Raw genomic sequence first — 27768 nt, forward strand, 5'->3', positions numbered from 1 at the left:
GTAACACCAATTTCTTTTTCTTTTCTTTGTCTTTTATCTTTCCTTTTTTTTTTTTTTTCTTTTTCTTTTTAGGACTGTATCTGCGGCATATGGAAGCTTCCAGGCTAGGGGTCGAACTGGAGCTGCAGCTGCTGATCTGTGCCACAGCAACAGCATGCAGGATCCCAGCCACATCTGTGACCTACACCACAGCTCATGGCAACGCCAGATCCTTAACCCACTGAGCAAGGCCAGGGATTGAACCCACATTCTCTTGGATACTAGAGATTGGATACTAAAGTAGGGTTCTTAATCCTCTGAGCCACAGCAGGAACTCCAAACACCAGTCTCTTTTCAAATGCAAGCCAGATGTGGCTGAGCATGGACAACTCTGGTTCCTGCCTCATTTGGCCAAACCCAGCCATTTACAGCATCCAAGGTCCTCCAAAAACAAATACAACTCCACAACAAGTGAGCAAGTTGGGTATGTCCTACTATCAGCAGAAGCCACACACACCACCAAGCAAAGCCTCAAAGAAACCACTGGCCAGCTCTTCATATCCATGGTTCTTTATCTCATTTTTCTCTATTTCTTCTCCTGATACCACCTCTAAAATCTCCTTTTACCCTTTGAAGCAATGCAATCCTCTGGGTCATCTTATCGTCACTCGAGTCCGCTTTAGGAACACTACCCACAAACTACTCCTAGCTCCCCTAATTCAAATAGCTCCACAAACACAAAAGCTCTCCTCAAAGGAAATGGACAATCTGCAGCTGAGAAAAATAACATTTTCACCATACAGCCCTATCAGCACACAAACAACTTGTAGATTAATATTTTAGAATCATTAAAGAGAGCTCATTTTCCATGTGTAGGGTTATCAGACAATAACAGCTATTGTTCTGTTGACAACTGACAACCAAGGTGGGGTAGGCTGATCTGGCTGGGGATATGTCCCCTGCACTGTCAGTTAGCTACAGAGGGAAAGCTATTGGTCCAAGGGGACAAACCACTCAGGTTCAAGAGAACATTTCTTTGGCCAAGGGCGCTCCTTCACTCTATCTACTCAGTTATCAGCCTAATTCTCAGACTGGAATGAAGTACAGAGAGGGCTTTATCAGAAGTGAGAAAAGCCGACCCTACATTCAGTTTTATTCTCTACACACAGGAACCAGAGAGGAAAGGTTTCCATCCAGTTGCATTCTTTGAATAGAAAAAACAGAGTCTGGAAGTTAAGCTATTCTACGTTCTGAGGAAGACAGCTTCCTGCCATAGGCATAAAATTGTTGATCAGACCCAGCGTCTACAAAGTCAGAGTGCTTCATACTGAACATCAGAAAATTTACACTGAAGCACAGTGATCATCATTCTGCCCTTCCTCCATAAGCCAACCTCAAATAAAATATTCCTTCTATAATTGGTAACTTTTTTTTTTTTTAGGGCTGAACCCACAGCATATGGAGGTTGCCAGGCTAGGGGTCCAATTGGAGCTACAGCTGCCAGTCTGCACCACAGCCACAGCAATGCAGGATCCAAGCTGCATATTCAACCTACACCACAGCTCGCAGCAACGCTAGATCCTTAACCCACTGAGCAAGGACAGGGATCAAACCCACAACCTCATGGTGCCTAGTTAGATTCATTTTCACTGCAGCACAATGGGAACTCCTATAATAAGTAACATTTTGTAGCTCAATAGAAATAAAATGCACAAGATTTGTGAAAAGAGGGCAGATGTTACATGGTGTCTCTATACCATTTCAGAATTGGACAGAAGCTCAGATAAGGAAACTGAAGCCCAATAAGGCCAAGTGAGACAATGGACACAATTCTTTTGGGCAGAGTTATGGGTAGAACCCAACCAAACAATGTGGACAAAACTTTAAAAATATTTTTTTGAATTTCAGAAACACGCTTCTTCTCTTACCAGAATTACTTCGAAAATGCGTGGGATCAATTTGCTTTCTTCCACAAGTCTGTTAAAAAAATTAAAAGATAATTTGTTAATTATTTTTTAATTAATTATTTAACTGCTATCCTGATATGGCACACTGCAGCCCCATGTTTCATTGTTTAAATTCTATGACCAAGAAATAGTAAGATTAAATCTCGTTTTAATACACTGAACCACATCTACTAAACACAAGAAACATGGGGCTTCTTTAATGACTATTAGATTAGCCTCACTGATCTGTGGCAAGTTAAATCTCAAATGAATTGATATCTGTAAATGTAAAACTTTATTAAAATTCACAATTATTATAAAGACTATCAAAATAGACAATACCAACTGAAATAATATGACCAATTCTCCGTGCAGTTAAATTATAAGCATCCCACACTGTAATCTTTCAAATATGCCTCATTAGTTATCTTCACAGCATTAAAGATTTAATGAACAATGATTTTTAACAATCTTTAACTTTAAAAAAAAGTAGACACCAGGACTTCTCTTGTGGGGCAGCCAGGTTAAGGATCCGGTGTTGTTACTATAGCAACTTGGGGTGTCACTGAGGCACAGGTGCAATTCCTGGCCTGAGAATATCCACATGCCACAGGCATAGCCAAAAAAAAAAAAAAAAAAAAAGAGACACTAATCACCCAGTTGTTTCCAGGCACTTTCTCTCATCAAACCTAGTTATAAACCGTCACCTATTTGTAACAAAAGAATTTTTTCATGTGATTTAAGGGAAAATAGCCTTGATTCAAAAGAAGTGGGGTGGGATCTATACAGAGAACTTCCATATGACCCCGCAATCCCACTCTTGGGCATCTATCCGGACAAAGCACTACTTAAAAGAGACACGTGCACCCGCATGTTCATTGCAGCACTATTCATAATAGCCAGGACATGGAAACAACCCAAATGTCCATCGACAGATGATTGGATTCGGAAGATGTGGTATATATACACAATGGAATACTACTCAGCCATAAAAAAAGAATGACATAATGCCATTTGCAGCAACATGGATGGAACTAGAGAATCTCATCCTGAGTGAAATGAGCCAGAAAGACAAAGACAAATACCATATGATATCACTTATAACTGGAATCTAATATCCAGCACAAATGAACATCTCCTCAGAAAAGAAAATCATGGACTTGGAGAAGAGACTTGTGGTTGCCTGATGGGAGGGGGAGGGAGTGGGAGGGATCGGGAGCTTGGGCTTATCAGACACAACTTAGAATAGATTTACAAGGAGATCCTGCTGAATAGCATTGAGAACTTTGTCTAGATACTCATGTTGCAACAGAAGAAAGGGTGGGGGAAAAAATTATAATTGTAATGTATACATGTAAGGATAACCTGACCCCCTTGCTGTACAGTGGAAAAATAAAAAAAAAAAAGTGGTAGTTTTTAAAAGAATAATATTTTAATCTCTAAATATTCCTTTAGTCCAGGGGTCAGTAAACTTTTCTCTATAAAGAGCCAGATAGTAAATATTCTAGGTTTTGCAGGTTACACAGTTTCTATAGCAACTTTTTACCTTTGTCAATGTAATGTAAAAGCTGGCATAAATAGTACATAAATGAATAGGTATGGTTGTATTCCAATAAAATTTTATTAACAAAAACAGGCAGTGGCCATATTTGACCCACAAGCTGTAATTTGCTGATCTTGCTTCAGTGAAAGAAAAAAACAGGTTCCTTAACTTCATTAGAATACTTTGTAGAATAAACTATTGCACTTAAGATAAGCACGTTGCTCCTATGGTAGATATGTGCTGTTTGTCTCTCTCTCTCTCAGAAAATACCAGGTGGATAGAAAGGGAATTTGTCATCTGGCTTCCCTAGAGCTTGTTTGTCTATGATCATACAGTGATGAAAGAAAAGCCTATGAGACTATCCCAAAAAAAGATCACAGTGTATTACAAATATCTGTTAAGGGAACGTGAGATACAGAGAGAGTTCCCAAAGACTCAAACACTTAGAAAGCCTGAGCTCAGGATCTAGCAAAAACAAACATGATGATTTCTCTGTAGTCTCAGTATATTAGAGGGAAAATGTTTTGATGACGGATGTTAAATTCATTTACATTCTCTCACTTTCCTGGGCAAGAGAAGGCTTGGGTATGAAGACAGAGCTCCTCATGATAATGTGAGAAAAAAAAATGCATTATGTGTGCAGTTCCCACCGTGGAGCATCGGAAAGGAATCCGACTAGGAATCATGAAGTTGTGGCCTCAATCAGTGGGTTAAGGATCTGGCGTTGCCGTGAGCTGTGGTGTGGCTCGAAGACGCAGCTCGGATCCCGAGTTGCTGTGTGTGGTGTAGGCCAGCAGCTACAGCTCCAATTATACCCCTAGCCTGGGAACCTCCAAATGCTGCAGGTGCAGCCCTTAAAAAAGTCAAAAAGACAGAAAAAAAAATGAAAAATGAAAAAAAAATGTATATGTGTATGTGTTACTGGGTCACCTTGCTGTATGGTAGAAATCTGAAAGAACACTGTAAACCAGCTATAAAGGAAAAAAATAAAAATCATTAAAAAAATAAAAAAGATGGAGCTCCTTATACCATGCCTGGATAGGATGGAAAACGCAGACTCAGGATGCATTCGGGCTAGCACAGCCTTAATCCTCTTCCTCAACTTCCAAATGTTAACCATATCATTTCTTAAATTCATCTTAAATATTTTTTTCTTTTCTTTTTTTTTTTTTTTTTGGCCACCCTGTGGCATATGGAGTTCCTGGACCAGGGATCAGAACCGAGCCATGGTTGCAACCTACACCACAACTGTGACAATGCCAGATCCTTAACCAGGCTGGAGATTGAACCTGCGTCCAGAGATACTACTGATCCTGTTGTGCCACAATGGGAACTCCTCTTTTAAATATTTATCATATATACTCTTATTAGGCTCAGCATAAACATCTCTGTGTTGCCTTAGCAACCAAAGCCAAGAAGATCACAGGGACAGAGGTACCACTGCTTCCCCAGAGGTACCTAAAAGTTACAGCTGTATCACAGCCCACCCTGACATTCAGATCCAAAAGCAGCCACTCACAACACCAAATTTTCCATGATGGTATTTTTAAATATATTCAATTTTTCTTTCTTTCTTTCCTTCTTTTCTTTCTTTCTTTTTTGCTTTTTAGGGCCACATGTGCGGCATGTGAAGTTTCCAGGCTAGGGGTGGAATCGGAACAACAGCTTCCAGCCTATGCCATAGCCACAGCAATGGGGGATCTGAGCCACGTCTGTAATCTACACCACAGCTCATAGCAACTCTAGATCCTTAACTCACTGAGCAGGGCCAGGGATCGAACCCACATCCTCATGGATACTACTTGAGTGATACCACTGAGCCACAACGGGAACTCCAAAATACTCAATTTCTAACATATGGCTACATAAAGAATCTTAATTATTTTTTTTTCTTTTAATAGGGCATACAGAAGATCCCCGGCTAGGAATCAAAGCAGAGCTGCAGCTGCCAGCCTACACCACAGCCATAGCAACAATGGATCTGAGCCTCTTCTGCAACTTACGCCACAGTGGCAGCAACTTGGGATTCTTAACCCACTGAGGGAGGCCAGGGATCAAACCCACATCCTCACAGACACTATGTCAGGTTCTTTACCCGCTGAGCCATAACAGGGACTCCCTTAATTAATTCTTTAAAATTACTGCTAGTTCTTCTCTGGTTCTCTCCATGAGGAGCAGGCTGGCCTGGACTAACTCTTAAGTCTATTAACTTCAGGTTCTAACACAACCAACCAGAATAACTGTGTTCTTTAATTTGACTAACACATAATTTAGAGCCACATCTGGTAAATAAAAAGGGGAACTCAAGCTAAATGAAACTGCTTTTAGTGAAAAGCAATTTTTTTCTATGATATTTTCTGTGACTCATGAACAAACCTCAAATGTAACTCCAAAAGACCTCTAAAGCAGGTACAGAACACGGGCGACTGCAAGAGCTTACAACTATCTAAGGTAGTGTTTTTCCAGACTGTGGGAACTGACTAATAAAATAAGCAATGAGATGAGTTTACTGAGTATTGACTAGCATTTTCTCAATTTTTTAAAAAAAAACATTTTGTCTTGGAGTCCCCATTGTGGCACAGCAGAAACGAATTCTACTAGGAACCATGAGGTTGCGGGTTCAATCCCTGGCCTCACTCAGTCGGTTAAGGGTCCAGCATTGCTGTGAGCTGTGGTATAAGTCACAGACGTGGCTCAGATTTGGTGTCGCTGTGGCTCTGGCATGGGTTGGTGGCTACAACTCCGATTAGATCCCTAGCCTGGGAACCTCCATATGCCGCAGGAGTGGCCCTAAAATGACCAAAAAAAAAAAAAAAAAAAAAAACTACCTTTTTAGGGCTGCACCCACAATATACGGAAGTTCCTAGGCTACACGTCAAATCGGAGCTGTTGCTGCCAGCCTATGCCACAGCCACAGCCAGGCCAGGGATGGAACCTACATCCTCATGGATATTAGTTGGAACATAGTATTGTTCCATGGCATTTTTATTTCACTTATACGTCTGAATATGTGTACTGGGTAATGATATAAATGCATTTTTTAATTGTGAACTATGGATTAAACATCTGAAATCCACATATTTTAGACTGCTTTAGAGACCATAGGTCTTCAATCTGCTCTTAATTTTTTTTTTTCTGTCTTTTGCCTTTTTAGGGCCACACTGTTGGCACATGGAGATTCCCAGGCTAGGGGTCTAATCGGAGCTACTGATGCTTCCCTATGCCATAGCCACAGCAATGCTGGATCTGAGCCGCATCTGCGACCCACACCACAGCTCACGGCAACACTGGATCCTTAACCCACTGAGCGAGGCCAGGGATCGAATCCGCATCCTTATGAATACTAGTTGGGGTCCTTAACCACTAAGCCATGACAGCAACTCCCTGTTCTTAAATTTTGATTTTACAAAGTAACTCTCCATACTTTAAGCATCTCCTTTCATGCACCACCAGAGGCACAAATAGTGGCTCAGGTCTCAAATGATCAAACCTTTGATGTGCTATGAGTAATGGACTCTGTTCCTCTGGTGTGGTACTACTCTGGAGGGCGGCTCTGGTGCCCTGACCTCTGCAGACCAGGGAGGACAAGGCTTGCCTCTAAACAAAGTGCCTGACTCCCAGGGAATTATTCAAGCAGCAAGTCTTAAATCACTACAGCAGATGCTGGAAAAATCATGATGCAAAAGGTTATCTTATTTGGGGGCTCCATTGTAGCTGGCCCCATGATTTAAATGACCAGAATCATTTTAGTATATGAGTCTATTATTTCCTAAATTCGAAAAGAATGAATTTCTATGGTTTATGGACAGCCTGAAGGACAGGAAGGGAAAAGCTTCATCTGAATGTTTTTAAACCAAAAACAAAGTAGAGATCTTTTCGAAATTATCCTGAATCTTCAAAGGATTGTGAAGATATTAACTATATTACAGTAAGCTTTTCTTCCTTTATGTTAGTCATGTAAGCATGCTGTGTTTAAGTAATTCCAGATGATTAAACTGAAATATAGTGCCCTTTCCAAATTCCATTCCTGGGACCACTTTACCTCAGGTATTTCTGTTTCAAGGGGTGTCTTTTTCCCCTTGACAGTGTAACTTAATGATAAGATGGTGTGTGGTGAGTTTTCCTTACAAAGTTTTGTTTCAGGAGAGTCACTGAGATTTTGTATACCTGTGGGTTATATTATGAACAAAAGAGGTTCTGTTTGAATTAAAAATTTTGAATGAACTTATGGAAATCTTTAGGATACATTATTTGGCATTCTAATTCCCTCCTGTTGGTGTTGGCCATTGGTGTTGGGAAATGTTTTAAAATGTATTGATTGATAATTTATTTATTGATTGATAAGTTTTAAGTGATATCTTATTTTACTTACTGCTAAAAATGTATTTATTAATGCTTGAGAACTCATTTAAAATACCATACATTTAAATTCTGATAATTACTTAGTTGAGATTTATCTATGGAAGCTACAAGCACAAATATATAAGATTTTATCACAAAATGTGCCATGACTACGAGAAAAATTTAAGCGCATATTTTATTTATTTTATTTTTTTATTTTATGTTTTTTCTCTTCTAGGGCTGCACCCGTGGCATATGGAGGTTCCCAGGCTAGGGGTCTAATCGGAGCCACAACTGCCAGCCTACGCCAGAGCCACAGCACTGCAGGATCCAAGCCGCGTCTATGACCTATACCACAGCTCACAGCAACGCCGGATCCTTAACCCACTGAGTGAGGCCAAGAGATCGAACCCACAACCTCATGGTTCCTAGTCAGTTTCGTTAACCGCTGAGCCACGACGGGAACTCCTAAATGCAAATTTTAAATAATAGCTCAACACTTTTGATATAAGAAAGAACAAGTACTTTTGAGTTAAAATTATTGGCAGTGACCTATGGAATCATGACGGCCTTGGTTTTCTCTATTTTCTGGCACAATTACATTTCTTAGAAAATAGGGCTAAATATCAATCTAGCAGTATTTAGATATAAAAGACTAGTCAGGTGCAACTTAGGAAAAACTAGGAACATATTGATCAGTCCACTTCTATTCTAAGAGCCAACTACAGCAGCAATTGGGCTGAATTTCAAACTATTATTAACATTTTTAAAAGTTTCCTTCAACACTTAAAACAGGAAGAAATGCAGAGAGAAGAAGGCAGAGGATCTCTGCCTGCCCTTTGCTCAGTTTTGCAGGACAAGAAAGTGGTCCCCAAAAGCAATAAAACAGGCCTAAGGAGACACAGGGGTCCATCCATGGAGTGCACTGTCTTGGGTTTGCTTCCTTGATTCAAGTTTTTATCTAGTCATGGCATAGAGAGAATACACATGAAGGAGGACCAGATGTCCACAGCCTCAATGTCCATTGGTGGATCTGTTCAACCAGGGACACTGTCCTCCCCAGAAGACTTCTCTACCCACTGTCTCTGCATTTCTAGAATCCATCTGGTCACACAGATCTAACTTATTATTGGATATGTTTTTTTCCTGGAAACTGTCTCAATTTATGGTTAACATTATTGAACTCTTGCCATGGGCTCATCTTATAAACTCAAAATCCATGCCCTCAAGTTCAGAGTCAAATGACTTGACAGATATATAACCAAATATAAAAACAAAATTCAACTTCTATCAGAGGTATAGGCACAGGCTATAGGGGACCAGACATGGGGGAAACTTACTGAGCCCAGATTACTGAGAAGAAGGTTCATGAGCCTTGAAATACAGAGGATTGTCTAGTGAAAACAATTGTGGTGTGTGTGAAGGAGACAGACGCGCCTATGTGGAGACAATGGTGAGAGTAAGTGGAACAGTCTAGTAAAGGGATAATGTGAAAGATGGAGCAGAATGACATAATCTTGACCATCAGGCTCAGAAGTTTGGTTTTCGCCGCAGAAGTATGGGAAGTCTCTGACAGATTTTAAACAGAACAATGACACAGTTGGATTTGCTATTCAAACTCCAATCTGATGGTAACAGGAAAAATGAACTAGTGAAGGAATGCAACCTGGAACAAGTACTTTTCAAAAGTGTGGTCTGCAGACCAGAGCCAACCTGCAAACAGCCACAGACCTATGACAATGGAACAATGGAAACTGGAAAGACTAAGTTTATATCTGTGGGATCTAATGAGAAATTTTAACTTTGTGGCAGTTTTAAAACATGGCCCCACCCAAATATGATGAAAGAACACCTGCAAGTCTCAAAGGACCTGTCTACGAGCTATTTACAGTGGAGAATCCTGGCAGGGACCCCCTTACCCCCTAGGAAACATATCTTACATCACCAGGAATAGGACATACTGATGTCAGGTCCACCCTGATATCACCGACTAAGAAGGGTACATCATCACTTCTGAAAAATGTGCAACCCTAATCTAAACATGATAAATTCAAGCAACTTTGGGGGGTATCTTACAAAACAACTACCCACACACTTCTAAAGTGTCACAGTCATGAAAGACCAGGGAAGGGTAAGAACCATCCTAGGCTGGAATAGACCAAGGAGACAGGAAAACTAAATGCACTGTGCAGTCCACAATTAGACCAGGGAACAGAGAAAGGACGTTATTGGGAAAAACTGACAGAACTGGAATAAGACGGGCAGATTAGCTAATAGTATTATTAACAATGGTAACTTCCTGGCTTTGACAACTGTCTTATGGTTCCATAAGATGTTATCATTCGTGGAAGCTGAGTGAAGGGCAGATGGAAATTCTTTGTCTTATTTTTGCAACTTTTCTCTAAAGTTAAAATTATTTCAAATTTTAAAGTTTTTTTTTTTTAATGGCTCCCAAATTCTTCAAGTCTCCTCTCTTTGAAAGGTGAGGTCTGCTTCCTCTCCTTTTAAATCTGGGTCAGTCTTTAAATGCTTTGACCAATACGGTAGCATAGATTATGTGATTTCTGCTTATATTGTTTTTTTTTTTTAATTTCACTTTCATAGCATTTTATAAAAATGCTTATTCTGGTTGTCTGTGGGTACATAACCCACAAGCCCAAGTATAGTCTCGGCAAGCAATAACTACCTTATGACATTCACGGATTCTGTGGGTCATGAACTTGGACACGGTACAGTGGGGATGACTTGTCTTTGTCCCCTATGTTTGAGGCCTCAGCTAGGAAGACACAAAGGAAGGCTATGGTTGACTAGACTAGCTTAGGGGCTATAATTATCTGAAGGCTTCTTTATTCACATGTCAGGCTTCTTGGCTGGGATGACTCAAGGAAGGCTGTTAATTCTGCTAACTAGATCACCCAGTACTGCCCTCTCCACGTGGCTTGGCCTCTCACAGCATGGTAGCTGGGTGCCAAGGAGGAGCGTTCCTAGAGAACCAGGCAGAAGCCCCATGGTCTTTTCTAATTGAGCCGTGGAACACAGAGCATCACTTGATATCAAGAAGTGGTTATAAGCCAGTTATTAGGGCTAGCCGAAGCAGAGGGAACGAGAGCCTCCTGATGTGGGAGTGGCGTGGTCACGTGACAGAAGAGCACAGGATGGGAGATGTTTTTGCAGCCATCTTCGTAAAATACAACCTGCCACAGCATTAGTCTGCAAGACACTGACATTTCAGAAACTGTGTCTTCACCAAATCGTTTGAGTAACACTGGTCTAGAACAAGAGAGACCAAATAATAGGCTACTAGAGTGACACAAAGGAGATATGATTGAGGCTTTACTTTAGTTTTCTATTGTTGACTAACAAATTACCACAGACTTCGCAGCTTAAAGCACAGCCATTGATTGGCTCGAAGGTCTGTAGTTCAGAGGCCTAGCTCAACTTGGCAGGGTTACCTGCTCAGAGTATCAGAAGTCTAGAATCAAGACGCCAGCTAGGCTAAGTTAAGTTTCCATCTGGAGAGTGGAAGGGATTCATTTTCAATTGTGTTGTTGATAGAATTGTGTTCCCTGCACTTGTAGAACCGAGGTACCTACCTCCTTGTTGGCTGTCCGCGAGGGGTCCCTCTCAGGTTCCAGAGGCCACTCACGTACCATGCCACATGGCCTCCTTCATCTCCAAAACTAGCAATGGAAAATCTCCTCCATGCGGAATCCATCTCAAGCTTCAAAGCTCTTTGATTTCCCTTTCTCTGACCTCTATACCAGATTTATTTACTTACTTATGTATGTATCTATTTATTTATTTTTATTTTTGGCTGCCATAAGGCACATAGAGCTCCCGGGCCAGGGATCAGATCTGAGCTGCAGTCACAACCTAAGCTGCAGCTGTGGCAATGCCAGATCCTCAACCCACTGTGCTGGGTCAGGGATGAAACCTGCATCTCAGCACTCCCAAGATGCCACAAATCCCACTGTGCCATAGCAGGAGCTCTCAGACCAGATTTAAATGGTTCATATGATTAGTCAGGCCCACCCAGATGATCTCCAATATAAGGTCAACTAGTTTGGGACTGGTTTAATGACATCTGCAGTAACCCCTCAGAGAAACTCTAAACTAGTGTTTAACTGAATAACTGGGAGAAGATAGGCTGGGAGTCTTGAAGGTCATTTAGGATTGCCCACCACAGACCTGAACTTGCACCCATTCCAATTCCATCTTATCCCTGCCTCCTTTTTCAAAAAAATAATTCACATTTGATTCTTTGAACAAGCTGCTTCTGGCCAACTTGTGTACAAACCCAAAATAGATGCTGGAAATTTGTAAGCTTTCCAACAATGTTGGTTAGGAGTTTTATATTTCTTATTTGTTCATAACTGAGCACTAGACTACAAAGCTTTTTCATTTCTTATGGCTTACATAACTTACCAGCCTTGTGGACCAACAACAGTCATTTAAAATAAAAGGTCTCTAACATCGAGCTGAATTTCAAATTATTGGTTCAGTGCATCAGCTTCAAAAGGAAATGGTTTCATAATGTTTAGTTATGGCATGATATTATGTCCATCTTGAAAGCAAGAATATTTGTACTATTTCTCCTGGAAATGTTTGCCCTAGCCTGCAATGTTTGATAATCCTCTTGCAGAGAACTGTAAGAGTCTTACCAATAAAGGTACACATATAAAGACATTATTTTTCCCATACAAAAAGGGCAGGATTAAGAGTTGAGCAGCTTTAGCACAGAGGATTTCAGATCCGGTCATTTTACAAAGATCTACAGAGTTCTTCTCATGGATGGGCCTGAGACTTCTTCCCTGAGGAAATCTGCACCTCAGTGGTCACGAAACATACAGAATAAAAATAACTTAATCCAAGTTATAAGGCTGACTGCTTCATTTGCTGAGGAAGTGTTAAAATTAAGTTAGCAGATGAGCCATACCAGAAAGCCCTCTGACACAAAAATCTCCCATTGCCTAAAATAGCGTGAAAAAGACATGAACTTCAGTAAGAGAAAATCTGGCTAGGTAAAAAGTGTTTCCCAACAGAAAGGAGATTTTAGGTGGGAAGAGGAGAATCTTACATTACATTAGCAACTCTGCAAAATGCTTTTCTACCTGTTAACTCAACAGATGTGCAATATAGCCCTGTGATAATAATGTATACCTGCTGAATGAATCCAGGCAACAGAATGTTTCTACCACAGAAAGTACAGAAGTTGAGAAGAAAGAGCTGCAGTCAAGAGGCTCTCCATGCAGCATGTGAAGCTCTCTGACAAGACACCTCTGACTCTACATGCTGTGATGTGCCTGAAAGACCAGTTTGTCCACAGCTTTACATGAACTGTCTCTGCACCGGCAATAATGCCCTTGTGAACCAGCCAAGGGCTCAATCTCCACCTCCCCACATCCAGCCCAGTGCTTTCTGTTCTGCTCAGTCCTAAGCCCTCACCTTCCATCTTTCTGAACCCTGTGGCCCTGCAGATGGCCTCCTTTTGCTAATAATTCTTTGAACCTTTGGCACTCTCCCCAAGACATAAACCTGTACTGGCCCCACAGCTCCACGCATTGAAACTACAGGTAGTAAGGAGCATGCTTGTCCTTGCAGCAGAGAAGGGAAGGGAATGAACAGAAAGAAGCACAGTCATTGAGATAAAAGACTGGCAGGGGCACAAGGTTTCTAAGAGGACAGGAGACTGTACGTGTGGCCAGCATTGCTTTCCTCCTACAGAAATGAGCCTAACAAAAAAAAAAAAAAAAAAAAAAGCAACTGTATATGACATGTTTTAAAATTTATTTTCAATTTAGTAAACTTGTTTATTTTTGTCCTGTTACTTAGTGAAATGCAAGAGATTTTTATCTTGGAATCCACTTGAAGTCAGGCTAAGATTTCTCCCTTTTCTCTCTCATGCACTTAATAAACATTTACTGAGTGTCTCTTATTACAGTGTGATGCATAGGGCTGAGAGCGCTATCAAGTACCACAAGTGCTATGATAGCTGTCTAAAAAGGGTGCAGAAGGGACAAGAGAAACCGTCTCTTCTATCTGAGGTGCAGAGTAAACATGGACTGCAGAGTTACTCTGTGGAACACGTGATTCCCAGTGCTGGCCGTGTGCTGGCTCAGTGGACTCTAACGGGGGAGGGGGAGGAGGGGGCGGAGGGGGAGGGGGGGAGGAGGAGAGGGAGGAGAAGAAGAAACACAAGCAGCCTGGATCAGCATCCTCCCTGCACAGAATGAGTACTGATTGAGTCAAGCCTTGAATGAGGAGTCGGTTATCAGTAAGTGGTGGAGGAAGAAAGGGTGGAAGGGGAAGGAGGACAGGAAAGAATGATCTATGTCCTGGGCAAAGGGAACAGAATGACAGAAAGCAAAAGCAGGATGGCTCATTAAGGACAGAGAAAAGCTAAGTTCATGGCCTAAATGGAAGTGGGAAAGAGAAGGTAGCAAAAGATGAGGCTGGAGGAATAAGCCGGGGCAGATCGCAAAAGACCTTGTTAGCCAGGCCAAGAAGCCTGAACTTGGTAAATTCCCACCTAGAGGGCGACCCCTGCACCCACAAGCTAAGAATGGTTGTTAGGTTTCTAAATCATTGGGGGAAAAAATCAAAACAGGGGGAGTTCCCACTGTGGCACTGTGGGTTAATGATCTGGTGTTGTCTCTGTGGTGGTGTGAGTTCGACCCCTGGTTTGATTCAGTAGGTTAAGGATCCAGTGTAGGTCACAGCTATGTCTTGGATTCAATCCCAGGCCTGAGAACTTCCATATTCCTTGCATGTAACTAAAAAAGAAAAAAAAAAAATCAAAAGAATATTCCATGACAGGGAGTTCTGTTGGCTCAGTGGTAATGAAGCCGACTAGTATCCACGAGGATACAGATTCGATCCCTGGCTTCTTTCAGTGGGTCAAGGATCCAGTGTTGACATGAGGTGTGGTGCAAGTCACAGACTGGGCTCGGATCTGGCGTTGTTGGGGCTGTGGTGTAGACCGGCAGCTGCAGCTCCAATTCAACCCCTGGCCTGGGAACCTCCACAAGCCACAGGTACGGCCCTAAAAAGACCAAAGGAAAAAAAAAATTTCATGACATGTGAAAATTGCATGAAATTCAAATTTCAGCTTCCATAAATAAAGTTTTTTTTTGTTTGGCTGCATCTGTGGCATGTGGATGTTCCCAGGCCAGGGACTGAACCTGCACCACAAGAGCGACATGTACTACTGCAGTGACCACTTGGGATACTTAACATACTGTGCCACAAGGGAATTCCCATAAATAGAGTTTGACTGGCACATATCCAAGCTCATTTATTCACATATTGTTTATGGCTCCTTTCACATCACAATGGTGGAGCTGAGTAGCTACAACAGAGACCACACGTCCTGCAAGACCTAAAATATTTACAATCTGGCCTTTCACAGAAAAAAAAATTGCTGAGTTAGCACATGTTCCTGCTCTGGGGAACTGGGTGCCACTGATGGAAGGATTACGTAATATGATATCATTACCAGCTTTACATTTTTATGAGGACTACGCAGGCCACGTGAGAGGATGGACTGAACACAAACGCGACTAGAAATGGGAAGATCCATTAGCTGCCAGTGACCACTCTCAAAGGGAAGAGCTGATAAGAATCAAAGCAGGAATAATTACGAAAAGACAAAGATGAGAGAGATTAACCAGGATCTATCAACAGGATCTATCTACTGGATGCAAGAACGGAAAAGGAAGAAAGAAATACAGAATGACTCCAGGCACTTGATCTGTCCTACCTGGAGATCCCCCACCATGACTACCACCAGAACTACAAACATCACAGCAAACCGCCTCATCCATGCCAACTCCTATGCAAGAAGGCAATGGGGCTTAGGGTGTCACCTCTTACTTAACCCTGACTTGAGGAGGACACTCGCACTGAATGTTATCCAAGGTACGCAGCAAATATGCTTCAGAGTTCATGATTTTAACTGCTCTAAGATACAATATGAAGGTAATGTATGGGGAAAAGACTAGTTTGGATAGGCAAGATGAGCTATGTTTGGAAAGTGAAGTGAGTAGTGAGCTGAGGACAAAAACCCATGGAACACCAAGGTTTAAAGAGCTGGCAGGAGAAAGAAAATCGGGACATCTCAGTGTTCACATGATGTAGAAAGCAAGGTCACCATGACTTTGTTGACCATGAAGACCTTAAGATTGGGTTATAGATAGTCATATCATGTTATAGATAGCTTGTGTTTGTGTGTGTATGTGTTTAATAAATGCATGTTTTTTCCTTCATTATAAAAATTATTGAAAACCATAATAAATGTATACATCTACTTCTGTAAAGTATATAAATACAGAGGCATAAAAATCATTTATTGATGTTACCTTTGGGAGACTAGCAAAGAATTACAAATAAAATATATTCCCAGCACTCTAAGAAAATCATTAATAGGTTTTGATATATTATTTCATTGTTTTTCCCATTGAGAAAGGACATAGGATCAACCTCATCTTTAAAATAACATGCATGTATTCTGTGTCATTGCTGGAAAAGCCATGCCTCATTTTATGTCTAATAACCACAGGTGAGTCCATTTTACAGAGGAAATCATTAATACTTAGGCTAGTGAAGCCATCTGCTCACTATCACTCACAAAGCCAACAATGGATTTGGGACTAGAAGTAGAATCTACTTTAACAAACTGTTAGGTATATTATATCACGACAGAGAGTGAGAGAAAAAGTCAAATCAGACTGCATACAGTAAGATATTTTAACATATTAAAAACACTTCCTACGTCATTACATATTCAATTAAAATAGGAGTTCTCAAATCTACATACTTTTCTGGTTTTCTGTCATTAGGGCCAACTTTTTTTTAATTGAAGTATAGTTGATTTGCAATGTTGTATTAGTTTCAGGTGTACAGAAAAGTTACTTTGTTATACATACGTACTTTTTCTGATTCTTTTCCCTTATAGATTATTACAAAATATTGAGTAAAGTTCCCTGTGTTATTATACAGTAGGTCCTTGTTGGTTGTCTATGTTAAACATAGTAGTATGTATTTGTTAATTCCAAACTCCTAATTTAACCCTCCCTACCCTTTCCCCTTTGGTAAGCATAAGTTTGTTTTCTATGTTTGTGGGTCTATTTCTGTCTTGTAAATAAGTTCATTTGTATCTTTTTTTTTTTTTAAGATTCCACATATTAGTGATCTCATAGGATGTTTGCCTTTCTCTGACTGACTTCACTTCATATGATAATCTCTAGATCCATCCATGTTGCTACACATGGAATTATTTCAATCTTTTTATGGCTGAGTAATATTTCACTGTATACTTTTCTAACGTACATTGTATTTAACTGGTCCTCTATTGAGGGAGTCCTGTCTTCCCCTTTCTACTAGTATTCATTAGGGAAAAATCAAATGCAGTGGCTAAGGGATGGTATCGAATGAGCTCAAATCCTCAATGACTCTTCCCAGCTCTGTGCTCCTGGAAAAGCACATAACACCAAGCCTTACTTTCTTCCTATGTGATACCGCTGCCTGTTTCATTGCCTGACAGTGAGGAGCAAATAAGATCGTGTCTGTAAAGCCCTCGCCCTGTCTGGTACATAAAAAGTTGTCTGTCAAGAGAGATAGTAGCTGTTCTGACTGTTCCTGTTGTTCTCAACAATGTTTTAACGGACACTCTTGTATCTAAGTATTTGCATATATCTTTTACTATTTTCTTAGGCTAAATTCTTAGAAGTGGAATCAAAGGCTATATTTAAGGTTTAACACATACTAGCAGTTTGCCTGTCACGAAAGATGTACTAATGCATGACAGGGCATGTTTCACTAACCTCTCAACAAGTGCTATTAAACAACCAAAAAAAACCTCTACCAAGTTGATGTTTTTCTTATCCTGGTGGAATTTTCTTTGATTACTAACAAGGGCAACGCTTTTTCACATTTATTGTTAGGACTGGCCTTTTCAAGATCTTTGTCTATTTTTCCTTTGGGTGTCCCCTTTAGAATTTCAAGATACCCAATGAAGTCTGCCCTAAAAGTTGACCATTATGTCAACTCTGTCAACAGTTGGTTTAAGAAGGATTTATGACTCCAAGCAGAGAAGAAAGACGCACATACATGAACAGTGCATCCTCAGGGTGCAAGGTACCTCAGAGGCATTTATCTCCTTGAAGAACCGGGCTTAGTCTCCCTCAATGCCTGGCTTTTTTCCTCTGTCATCTGCTACAGCAAAGAATGCTAAGCAATAACACATGTTCAAGATGGTGATAAAAACGTGCCAAGGAAGTCACAGAACATTATTTGAAACTCAGACCACTGTTTAGTCTGGCAGCTCTCATGCTCTTTAATTACATGACAAAGGCCCTGTCTGTATAGCAAACACTGTAATATATTCTGACCAATAACTGTCATCACATACAATCAGAAGACTTGACATGGAAGAGGGTTTGGTGCAGACATGAGAACTGAAGTGAGAGTCTGTGCTTTGTGGCTCCGATTACATTCCATTCGGTTGGGTTTCACTTTGTTCTACAAAGCTGACTGACAGTGACAGGTGAGTGTGATGGATTCACAGATAATGCCTGGCTTTGTTAAGAGTATATTAACAACAACAACATAAAGGAGTTTGGAGCCTAAGTATATTGCTTATTCTAAAATGCTAATTTATCAGGAGTAACCTGGTGGCTCAGTGGGTTCAGGATCCAGCATTGTCACTGCTGTGGCTCTGGCTACTGCTGTGGTGTGGGTTTCATTCCTGGCCCAGGTACTTCCACATGCCACAGGTGTGGTCAAAAAAAATTTTTTTTTTAATTTGTAAATGCTAATGTACCTTGGTAAATCACCAAAAGAAAGTGCCAACCTGACAAAGAGAATTATGAGGCTAAAACCTGCCAAATATTACAAAGGGGCTGAATCTTTCAGACTTTGGAGGGTAGATTCTACCAAAAGACTGTGTTTAACTGTCACTTCTACAGTAAGGAGGCCACCATGGTTTTGCCGGCTGTAATAACCAAGTAACCAAAGGTTTCTAAATCAACTGGGATTTGTAAAGAGATCCAATAAACATATCGACACAAAATATAAGGGCACCCCAGAAATGCTTCATTGCCAGACAATGATATCTTTTCACTTTTGCCTTTGTTTTCACTACTGCACATTTTAACACCATCAAAAGTAAAACCAATTTGTTTTACAAATACAAAATAACCAAAAGGCATTAGTTGATGAGTCAAAAATGAAAGACACCACTAAGAAAAGTCAGAAACCCCCATCAGGCAAAGATAAATAAATATATCAGTTGAAATAAACATATCGTACATTCATATTCTGGTCCAAGGCAATTGGTTTATCTTGACACACTGCTTAATGAACCAATTGAATGAAGATGTCAATCTGATGTTAAATAAACAAATAATTTAAAGAATATTCCTTTTAAATCCTGGAGAAAATGATGCCTATGGTGGCTAGATAAAGAAATGGAAAACTGCTCATTATGGCAAAGGATAAGGTAGGTTGCCTTGATGGGACATCCTCTATGTATATGACAAGTCAAGTGTCTCACAGGAGGGTACCAATGTTTAGATGGCAATGACTTATGAAAGCTTGCAACGGTCTGGGTTTTACCAGTGCCCACGGCTGCTATCTAGCCACAGGCACTGACATTGTCACCCTAGAACGGTCCAAGGGGAAGGTCTCATTTCTGCTGGCACACAGGCCACTTAATGGCTTTCACCTCCTCACTGAACTGGCTGGAAATGGACTCACACATATAAAACTGTCTGCACAAACCCCAGAGAGAGGTTTCTCCATGTGACTGAGTCATTTCCTAATAATGACTGGTGAGTTGAGGAGCCTGCCACCAAACTAAGGCCAATGTTTAACTACTCAGGGCACTTGGAATGCAGCCCTAGAATTTACAATACACTCAGACAGCCCAGGCTAGACCTCCTGCACGAAGACAACTATGGTACGTGAGCCCTACTCTCTTCACAACACATATGTAGCATCTTCACAACTAGCCACAGAGTCTGCAGCACAGTCTCTGGCTTGGTCTAGGGGCCCAAGAAGCCCAGAGCTCTTGATAGTGAATTGAGGAGGAGATGATCAGGGACCTAAGGGCTGCACACACTGCCCACCACTCCATGCTCCAGCTGCACCAGAAAAGACGGGAGAATCACAGGCCCAAACTGTGTCCCGAATGCATACATATGAGCAAATAATGGGCAGGCAATAAAATATGCTCAAAGGCACAATACGCTTGAGATTTAACCAATATTCTGTGGTTAGATATGCTTCTAGATAGAAGATATCTATTCTAGATAGATGCAGGCCATAAAGCACCCCTAAGAAGGGTTCCAGAGAGGACCAAGCTCTGTCCCATTTGAAAGAGCTAAGAGTTAATAGTAATACTGCTTAAATGGTTTATTAAGGGAAATACAACACATTTTCCACAGGGAAAATAATGTCTAAATCATTTTTTTAAAGGCAAGTATAAAAAGAGGCACTCAGGAGATCCCTGAGGCCCAGTGGGCTAAGGACCCAGTGCTGTCACTGCTGTGGCAGAGGTTTGATCCCTGGCCCAGGGAACTTTTCCATGCCATAGGCACAGTTAAAAAAAAAAAAAAAAAAAGAGGAACACATAAAAAATAATGCCCACATAATAACCACAATGTAACTAATAATCATAGTTACCATTTTACTCTCTTTCTTAAAGTAGGAAAAAATGGATAGTAACAAGTGACAGTAGCCCCAAACAGAAAGATGAGGCTTTAGTACAGTATTGTTTTTATAAATATTCTAGAAATAGGAATATAGAATACAATTTCCAATTATCCAAATAAAAATACCTTGACCTCTCAATTCATTGACCTATCACTTACAAACTCTTTTCTAATCCCCCGTCCAGTCAGCCAGCTTCTAGACAGTTTTATGATTATTAACTGCACCACTTCAAGTGTCTCACTTTCAAGCATCCCAACTTGTATTGCTTCCCAGCTTCCTGGCTCAATTATCCCTGTGTTTGCATACTGGATTCTAACACCCCTCTCCCTTAGGGAGCACAGCAAGGGTTACCCCCTAGGAGGCAAGGATGTCAATCTAGCAAAGCACAGACAGCTTTTACCCTTCCCATGAGATCAAGGGTTGGGAAACTTTTCCAGTAAAGAGCCAGAAGTAAATACTTTTGGCTTTGCAAGCCACGTGGTCTCTTTCAAAACTACTCAGCTCTGCCACCGTAGCATAAAAGCAGCCAGAGACAATAAATAAATGAATCAGTGTGGCTGTGATAATATTTATAAAAGCAAGTGGGCTGGATTTGACCCAGAAGCTGTAATTTACCAAGCTCTGCAACTAGATCTTCCTCATCAACAGAGAAGCATCACTGAAATATTAAGAACAAACCCCAATAATTGCTTTGACCCCATATCTCCCTCCAGCTCCTCATTTTCCAGCTCTGCTTTATAGCAAAACTCTTGTTAAAATCATTGCTGTTTCCTGTCTCCACGTCACCATTCCCTCCTCAAAAACTCCACCATGTTTTTGCCCCTGAACGCCACTAAAAATAACCCCTGAGAAATGATGCCTGTTGGCAATCTAATGGTCAATTCTCCATTCTCATCTTACTGACACGCTAAGCCGCATCTGACACTGGTGTTATTCCCTTCATCTCTAAGTCCCAGCTTGGAAATGAAGCTAGCATTTACACAGCTAGACAGCTCCCTCACCTCGATCTTTTATGTCACCTTCCCAAAGAACCTCTGACAACCCTCTTGAAGACAGCTGACCCCAGCCCATCCTTCTCTATTCTCTAACCCTGCTTTACTATTCTCATATCACTAGCTGAAATTGTGGCTTTTTTTTTTTCTTTTTTGCTGATTTCCTTGTTTATTGTCTGTTAGCCCCACGTATTCATAAGCTTCTTGAAAATCAGGACCATGTGTGTTTTGTCCAACTCAGAGAACACAATGATTTGCAGGATGAAGCAATGACTGAATACATAATACTAACGTCTCCTGGAGGTAGAAAAATACCAAAGTTGATTCTGCTCCAAAGTTCCATAATTCTATGATGGAAATGAATTGCAAAACTTCAAGAGACTTTGAAAATAAGAGAAAAGAAGCAAATGAATTTTCTTGTGGGCAAGGAATGAAATACTTGAGGAGACTACTAGGCAGCAGTCTGTTAAAGATCTCTGAACATCTATTTAAATACAGAAGGAAGGAATTATAAATTATTTATTTTTGATTGTAGGCTCTCCACCACCCCCACCACCCCCCACCCAAACATCAGGGACCATTGTGACCAAAGACTTCGACTAAATGCTAACTTCCAACACAGCATGTAAGTGGCTCAAGCCCAGGCCCATGTGACCAGATACTTCAGCATGTAGGGCGGCTCTTGGCCAGGCGCTGGGTGCCCCTCCATAATGAAAGCTGTCACCGAACCCATGCAAGTCAGAGGAGGATAACTGAAATGAGGAGGCCTCCAGCATACAGGGCTGCTATGGGAATATGGATTCAAAAGATTAAATTGGTTCTAAGGACAGAGATGACCAGTCTCAGTGGACCCAACACAACTCCATACAATAAGGACAGGCAGTGAAATGTGTATCAAGTCACCATGAACTTAGGGAAAATCTCTGTGATGATTAAACAAGATGATGGAAGAAAATGAGCAGAAGTATAACTACCTCCTGCACCAGGAAAAACTTAGATAAGAGGTTTTTATTTCCTGAAAAGATTTTTAAAAGTCAAAATAGATTTAAGTCAATTTTTAGTGATCTTCCTCACAAATCACTACAGAAAACCGAAGGCCTTGGATCAAACTCCTAGGGTTCAAGAAAGGTATCCTTCTGTAATCCTATCAGAATCCTGAGATGGAGGGAGAGAGTGAATACTGACTCCATGAGTACCTATGTAAAGACTTACATTAGTTCCTGAAGGAGGCAGGATGATGAGCTGTATCATAATTAACATAATGAGGAAGGATTTCAACCCTGTAAATATAATTTAAGTCATGACTAGAGGAGGGTACAAAGCCCAAGAGGAGGACAGAGGGAAGAGGTCAGGAATTTCAATCACCTTACTGACCAGAAATGTGCCAGGAGCTGCTTTGATGATAAAAGAGAGAGAGATGAGCACCAGCACCAAATGATGACGGCAGAGGGAAACAAAGGAGAATCAGGCATGGGCTGTGATCACATCCACACTGACATGAAGATGGCTACGTGGAAGAACTGGACCAGTCTTACAAGGAAATGTGTGACACAAAGAAACTTAAGCAATTCAACTACAAAGTCCATTGTGATACTCGCATGGGTTTCTTTTTTAAAGTGGCCCTGCTAGCTAGTACGAGGAAAAATGGACCAAGAGGTCTAAATCCAAAATCTGACCTTCTCATTGACAGTGGGGTCTAGAGCACACAAATGCCTTGGGGAACCCATTTTCTCAAGTGAAAAATGAAGACACTGGCCCAGGATACCAATCGTGTTTTTTATTCTGCATGTTTGATTCCTTGACATCTTAAGACCTGGCCAACTCTGGAGGGGACACCCCTCCCAAGGCCAGCTAGTTCCCAGCAATAACTTGTCTCCTTTGAGTCTGCCTTTCCTACGCAAACCAACCACCACCGCCCCCCACCCCCACCCCCACCCCCAGAAGCCTCCTTGGTGGAGCTCTTAAACTCCAGGTCACTATGTCTCTGCCCTAATCATTCCACGATCAGGTACCAGATAACTACAGATAAACACCACACCACAGAGCCTAGTGAAATCATTCAAACTAGCCAACCCTAAGCCTGCTCACCTATTCCTTCCCTTGCAAACTACAGCAAAGCCTATTGCCCACCTTTTCCTCTCGCTCCCTCTGCCTCCTGATGGCCTCTGGTGCTTCCCCGGGTGGCCCTCCCAGGGTGTGGTTTACCCTCTGCTCTCAGGATCTGTGTGGGTAACAAACTACCTCTTCCAGGTCTGTTGAACCCATCATACAAGGATAATTTTTTTTTAATGTACATTTACAAGCACCAGATGACCTCCAAAGCCCCACATAGCCTTAATATTTCTAACATTTCTGTATTCACATGAACAAAGGCAAAAAAAAAAAAGTGCTACTCCTTCAGTTCAGGGGCTGGAGACATTTTCTGAAAAGGCCTAGAAAGTATGTATTTTAGGCTTTGCCAGACACAAGGTCTCTGTGCCTCATATTCACTTGTGTGTATAAACTGTACAACCCTTTAAAAATGTAAACCCCACTCTTACCTGTAAAAACAGGCTGCAAGCCAGCTCACCCTGTGGGGCAGCATTTGTGAATCTTTAGAAAACAGGGGTACATCTACAGATCAGGATGTCTTGTGCAACACAAAAAGCTTTACTGGGCGTTCCCATTGTGCTGCAGCAGAAACAAATCCAACGAGGAACCATGGTTGTGGGTGATCCCTGGCCTCGCTCAGTGGGTTAAGGATCCAGCATTGCCATGTAGATCGCAGATGCAGCTCAGATCCTATGTTGCTGTAGCTGTGGAAGAGACTGGCAGCTGCAGCTCTGATTGGACCCCTAGCCTGGGAACCTCCATATGCCGTGGGTGCAGCCCTAAAAAGCCAAAAGAAAAAGCTTTATTGAATCCCTACTCAGATTTACTGGCCCCTCTGTAGTACATGACTGGAGAACCACTACTTTTAAAGGGGTGCAATAAACTCTAAGTGTTTTCCTTATAAATGTCACACCACAAAAATAATCTGAAACCATCCACTTCTGACCCTGAAATAGCTGCTAAGTATTCATGTAACCATGAATTCGCATCTGTGTTGAAAGAAAACAATGAGAAAAGATCACTTTGCCGAAATCATCATCCTGACTAGAGGTCACAAACTCAATAGGGTCACAAATTAAAAAGTCGTTTACCAGAAAAACATATGGACATTCTAATACACTTAGACACTCTGGATTTCTCTAGAACCAGACAATATAAAATAAACACAGGAATTCCCATTGTGGCACAGCAGAAATGAATCCAACTAGGAACCGTGAGGTTGCAGGTTCAATACCTGGCCTCGCTCAGTGGGTTAAGGATCCAGCGTTGCTGTGAGCTGTGGTGTAGGTCGTAGACGCAGCTCAGATCTGGCGTTGCTGTGGCTGTGGCGTAGGCTGGCAGCTGTAGCTCTGATTGAATCCCTAGCCTAGGAACCTCCATATGCCCTGGGTGTTGCCCCAAAAAGCAAAATATATAAATAAATAAAATAAAATAAACACAGCCAACTATAAAATCGTCCACAAGAATGGAAAGTATATTTTACTAACAGTTTTCAAAAACTAGTTAACAGCAGTGGAAATCCATCAAGATGACAGAGTAGGGGAATGTGGAACTCACCTGCCCCACAAAAAAAAAAAATCAAAAACACATCTCCATGTAGAACAATTCTCAATGAAATCTTACTGGAAACTGGCAAAAAGACTCCTATACAACCAAGGCTGTAAAAAAGATCCACACGTACTTGGCTAGTATAAAGGAGCAGGGCCCTGTGAGAGGGCTTCCCAGAGTGGACCCCCACTCATGTCCTCCACCTGCCTTCTTGTCTATAGAAAAACTTCAAAGAATCAATTTAATCAGGGGAGTGAGAAAATACAGAGAAAAAGGAAAACGGTCAAGCAAGACAGAATAATAATAGTTTAGCCATTCAACAAAGTCGAGGACCTTCAGTCCTTCCTCAAGGACTGTAGATAGTAGTCTGAGCCACATCCTTAGAGTGCTTTGCAGGTGCACCCACCGGGTGGAAGAAGTTAACTGTATGCCGCCCACAAGCCTGTAGAGCCCAGACCAGGTGGAGCCAGAAGGTGGATGACACCGACTCTCAAATACCTCACCAGCAACCCATCAGGAAAATGTCCATGAGCTGATCACGCCCTGCTCCATTAACACTGTAAGACTCCTCACTACCCGCTCCAAAGCAGGCACAGTCCTCGAGGCACTAGCCTGCCGTGTTCCCCCTTTGCCTGGCAATTAAAGCTCCCTTTTCTGTTTCCTCCAACTCTATCTCCTCGTTTCTATTTGGGCACTGGCAACAGTAGGAAGGTAAGAAAGGCGATGGGGTCAGGACCTGCTGCCTAGAAGAAACTCAGAGGAAACAGGAGGACACAGAGGTGGAGACCCCCCTTGGGGAGGAACTGCTTTGGGTCACAGACTGAGTGCCCCAGCCCTGGGGTCCTACACAGGGAAGACAGCCCCCTTGGCTGGTTGGAGGACCAACAGGATGAACAGGAGGGCTGCGAGAAACCTGGATTCCACTTGTGAAGAACAAACACAGGCTGGTTGCCCCCAGGCAAGGTGTACAGGGTGGACACAGTGCTGCTCAAAGGGATGCCAGAGTTCCCATGGCTGCCTTTGTGCTCTGGAGACCTAGCTGAGCCGACACTTCAGCCCCGCTTATTCTACATCACAGCACAGAACTGGATCTAGGGTTGCCACAACTGGGAAAAAGCTCAGCCAAGGGACACAGAGGCAAGTTGATCCTGGGGCGGAGGGGGGGGTCTGACTGGGGCAGAAGCGGCCACTGTTGGTATTCAAGCAGCACCTCAGAAGCAGCCCAAAACTCTGACAGCAGCCGATCCATCACAGCTCATACGCCAGAGAGTCCATGTGGACTCTGCCTGCCCTGCAGTGCATCTACACAACAGGGTGGGGAACAGAAGACTAGGGAGAATGATGAGCCATGAGGGACAAAGGGGACTGGGTCCCCAGGCTGCATCTGAGCAGGACAAGAGAAACTACTGCTGATGACTCCACAGGCAGCATCTGGGAAACAGATTGGACCTCTATTTGCAGCTGACATGAGCCAAAAGCCCCCATGGCACCCTTGCTTCAGCACTGCCCCTCTCTGGGGCAAGGATCCAAACACTAGAAGCAGGGAAGGCAAATACTTAAAGGGAAAGAGCCAGCTCAGGACTGACCATCAGGGCTTCTGCTCCATAACTTGGGATCAGACCCTGCTCTTGATAGAGCAGTGACAGCCACAGAACAGAGGGGAAGTCCCGCCTCATTCCAGGCTCCAGCTCCAGCCCCTCCATCTTCAGCTCCACCCCCTATCAAGGAGAAAGCTGCCAGCACACACTGAGCAAAGATGTGATTTGTGTCCACAAATCCAGATCTCCCACAAAATGCACTGGGCACACGCAGTCTGCAAAGGGACACCCTACATATGGACAACACTTTAAGACTGCAATTTGTAAATATTTCCCCTAAATTTATAGAGGCAGAGTTAGTGAAGCAAAGTGAAAAGGCAGAGAAACTGATCTCAATTGAAAGAACAAAAGAAAACTGCTGAAAAAAAAAAAATCAGAAGACATGAAGTGGCTGACTGGATTTAAAAAACAAGACCCATATGCATGCTGCCTACAAGAGACTATCTTTAGAGCAAAACTGACACACACAAACTGAAGTGATGGATAAAGATATTTCATATAAACAAAATGAGAAGAAAGCAGGGTAGCAATACTTATATCAATAGTGGACTTTTTTAAGAGGCCATAAAGAAAGACAAAGAAGAGCATTATATAATGATAAAGGGTCGATACAGGAAGTAGATACTATACTCAATAACATATATGCACCCCATACAGAAACATCTAACTATATAAAGTAAATACTAATAGACTTAAAGACAGAAATTGACAATACAATCATAGTAGGGGAATTTTAACACCTTACTTACCTCAATGGACAGATCATCCAGACAGAAAATTAATGAGGCAAGAATGGTCTTAAATGACACAATAAGTAGGTTGGACAAGAAATACTGACAAGACACTACATCCAAATACAACAAAATACACCTTCTTTTCTTTTCAAGTGCACATGGAACGTATTCCAATACACATCACATGACAGGACACTAAACAGGTCTCATAAACTTAAGAGGACAGAAATTATATCAGGTATTTTTCCTGACCACAGTAGTATAAAACTGGAAATCAATTATAGA

The 27768-nt window shown here is 41.7% G+C and overlaps 1 protein-coding gene across 9 annotated transcripts in view; it reads right to left on the reverse strand.

Moving 5' to 3' along the window:
• The window catches only part of ULK4 (unc-51 like kinase 4), a 543576-nt gene that overhangs the window by 302692 nt on the left and 213116 nt on the right, over positions 1 to 27768 (reverse strand). For all 9 annotated transcript variants that reach the window (XR_002337917.1, XR_002337916.1, XR_002337918.1 and 6 more), the window contains one exon: positions 1908 to 1956. Coding sequence is in view for 5 of the 9 variants with exons in the window: in XM_021070410.1 (XP_020926069.1) it covers positions 1908 to 1956 (49 nt within the window). In the remaining 4 variants the exon portion in view is untranslated. The remainder of the gene's footprint in view (positions 1 to 1907; positions 1957 to 27768) is intronic.

This window comes from Sus scrofa, chromosome 13 (genome assembly GCF_000003025.6).
Source record: "Sus scrofa isolate TJ Tabasco breed Duroc chromosome 13, Sscrofa11.1, whole genome shotgun sequence".
NCBI classification, from domain to species: domain Eukaryota; kingdom Metazoa; phylum Chordata; class Mammalia; order Artiodactyla; family Suidae; genus Sus; species Sus scrofa.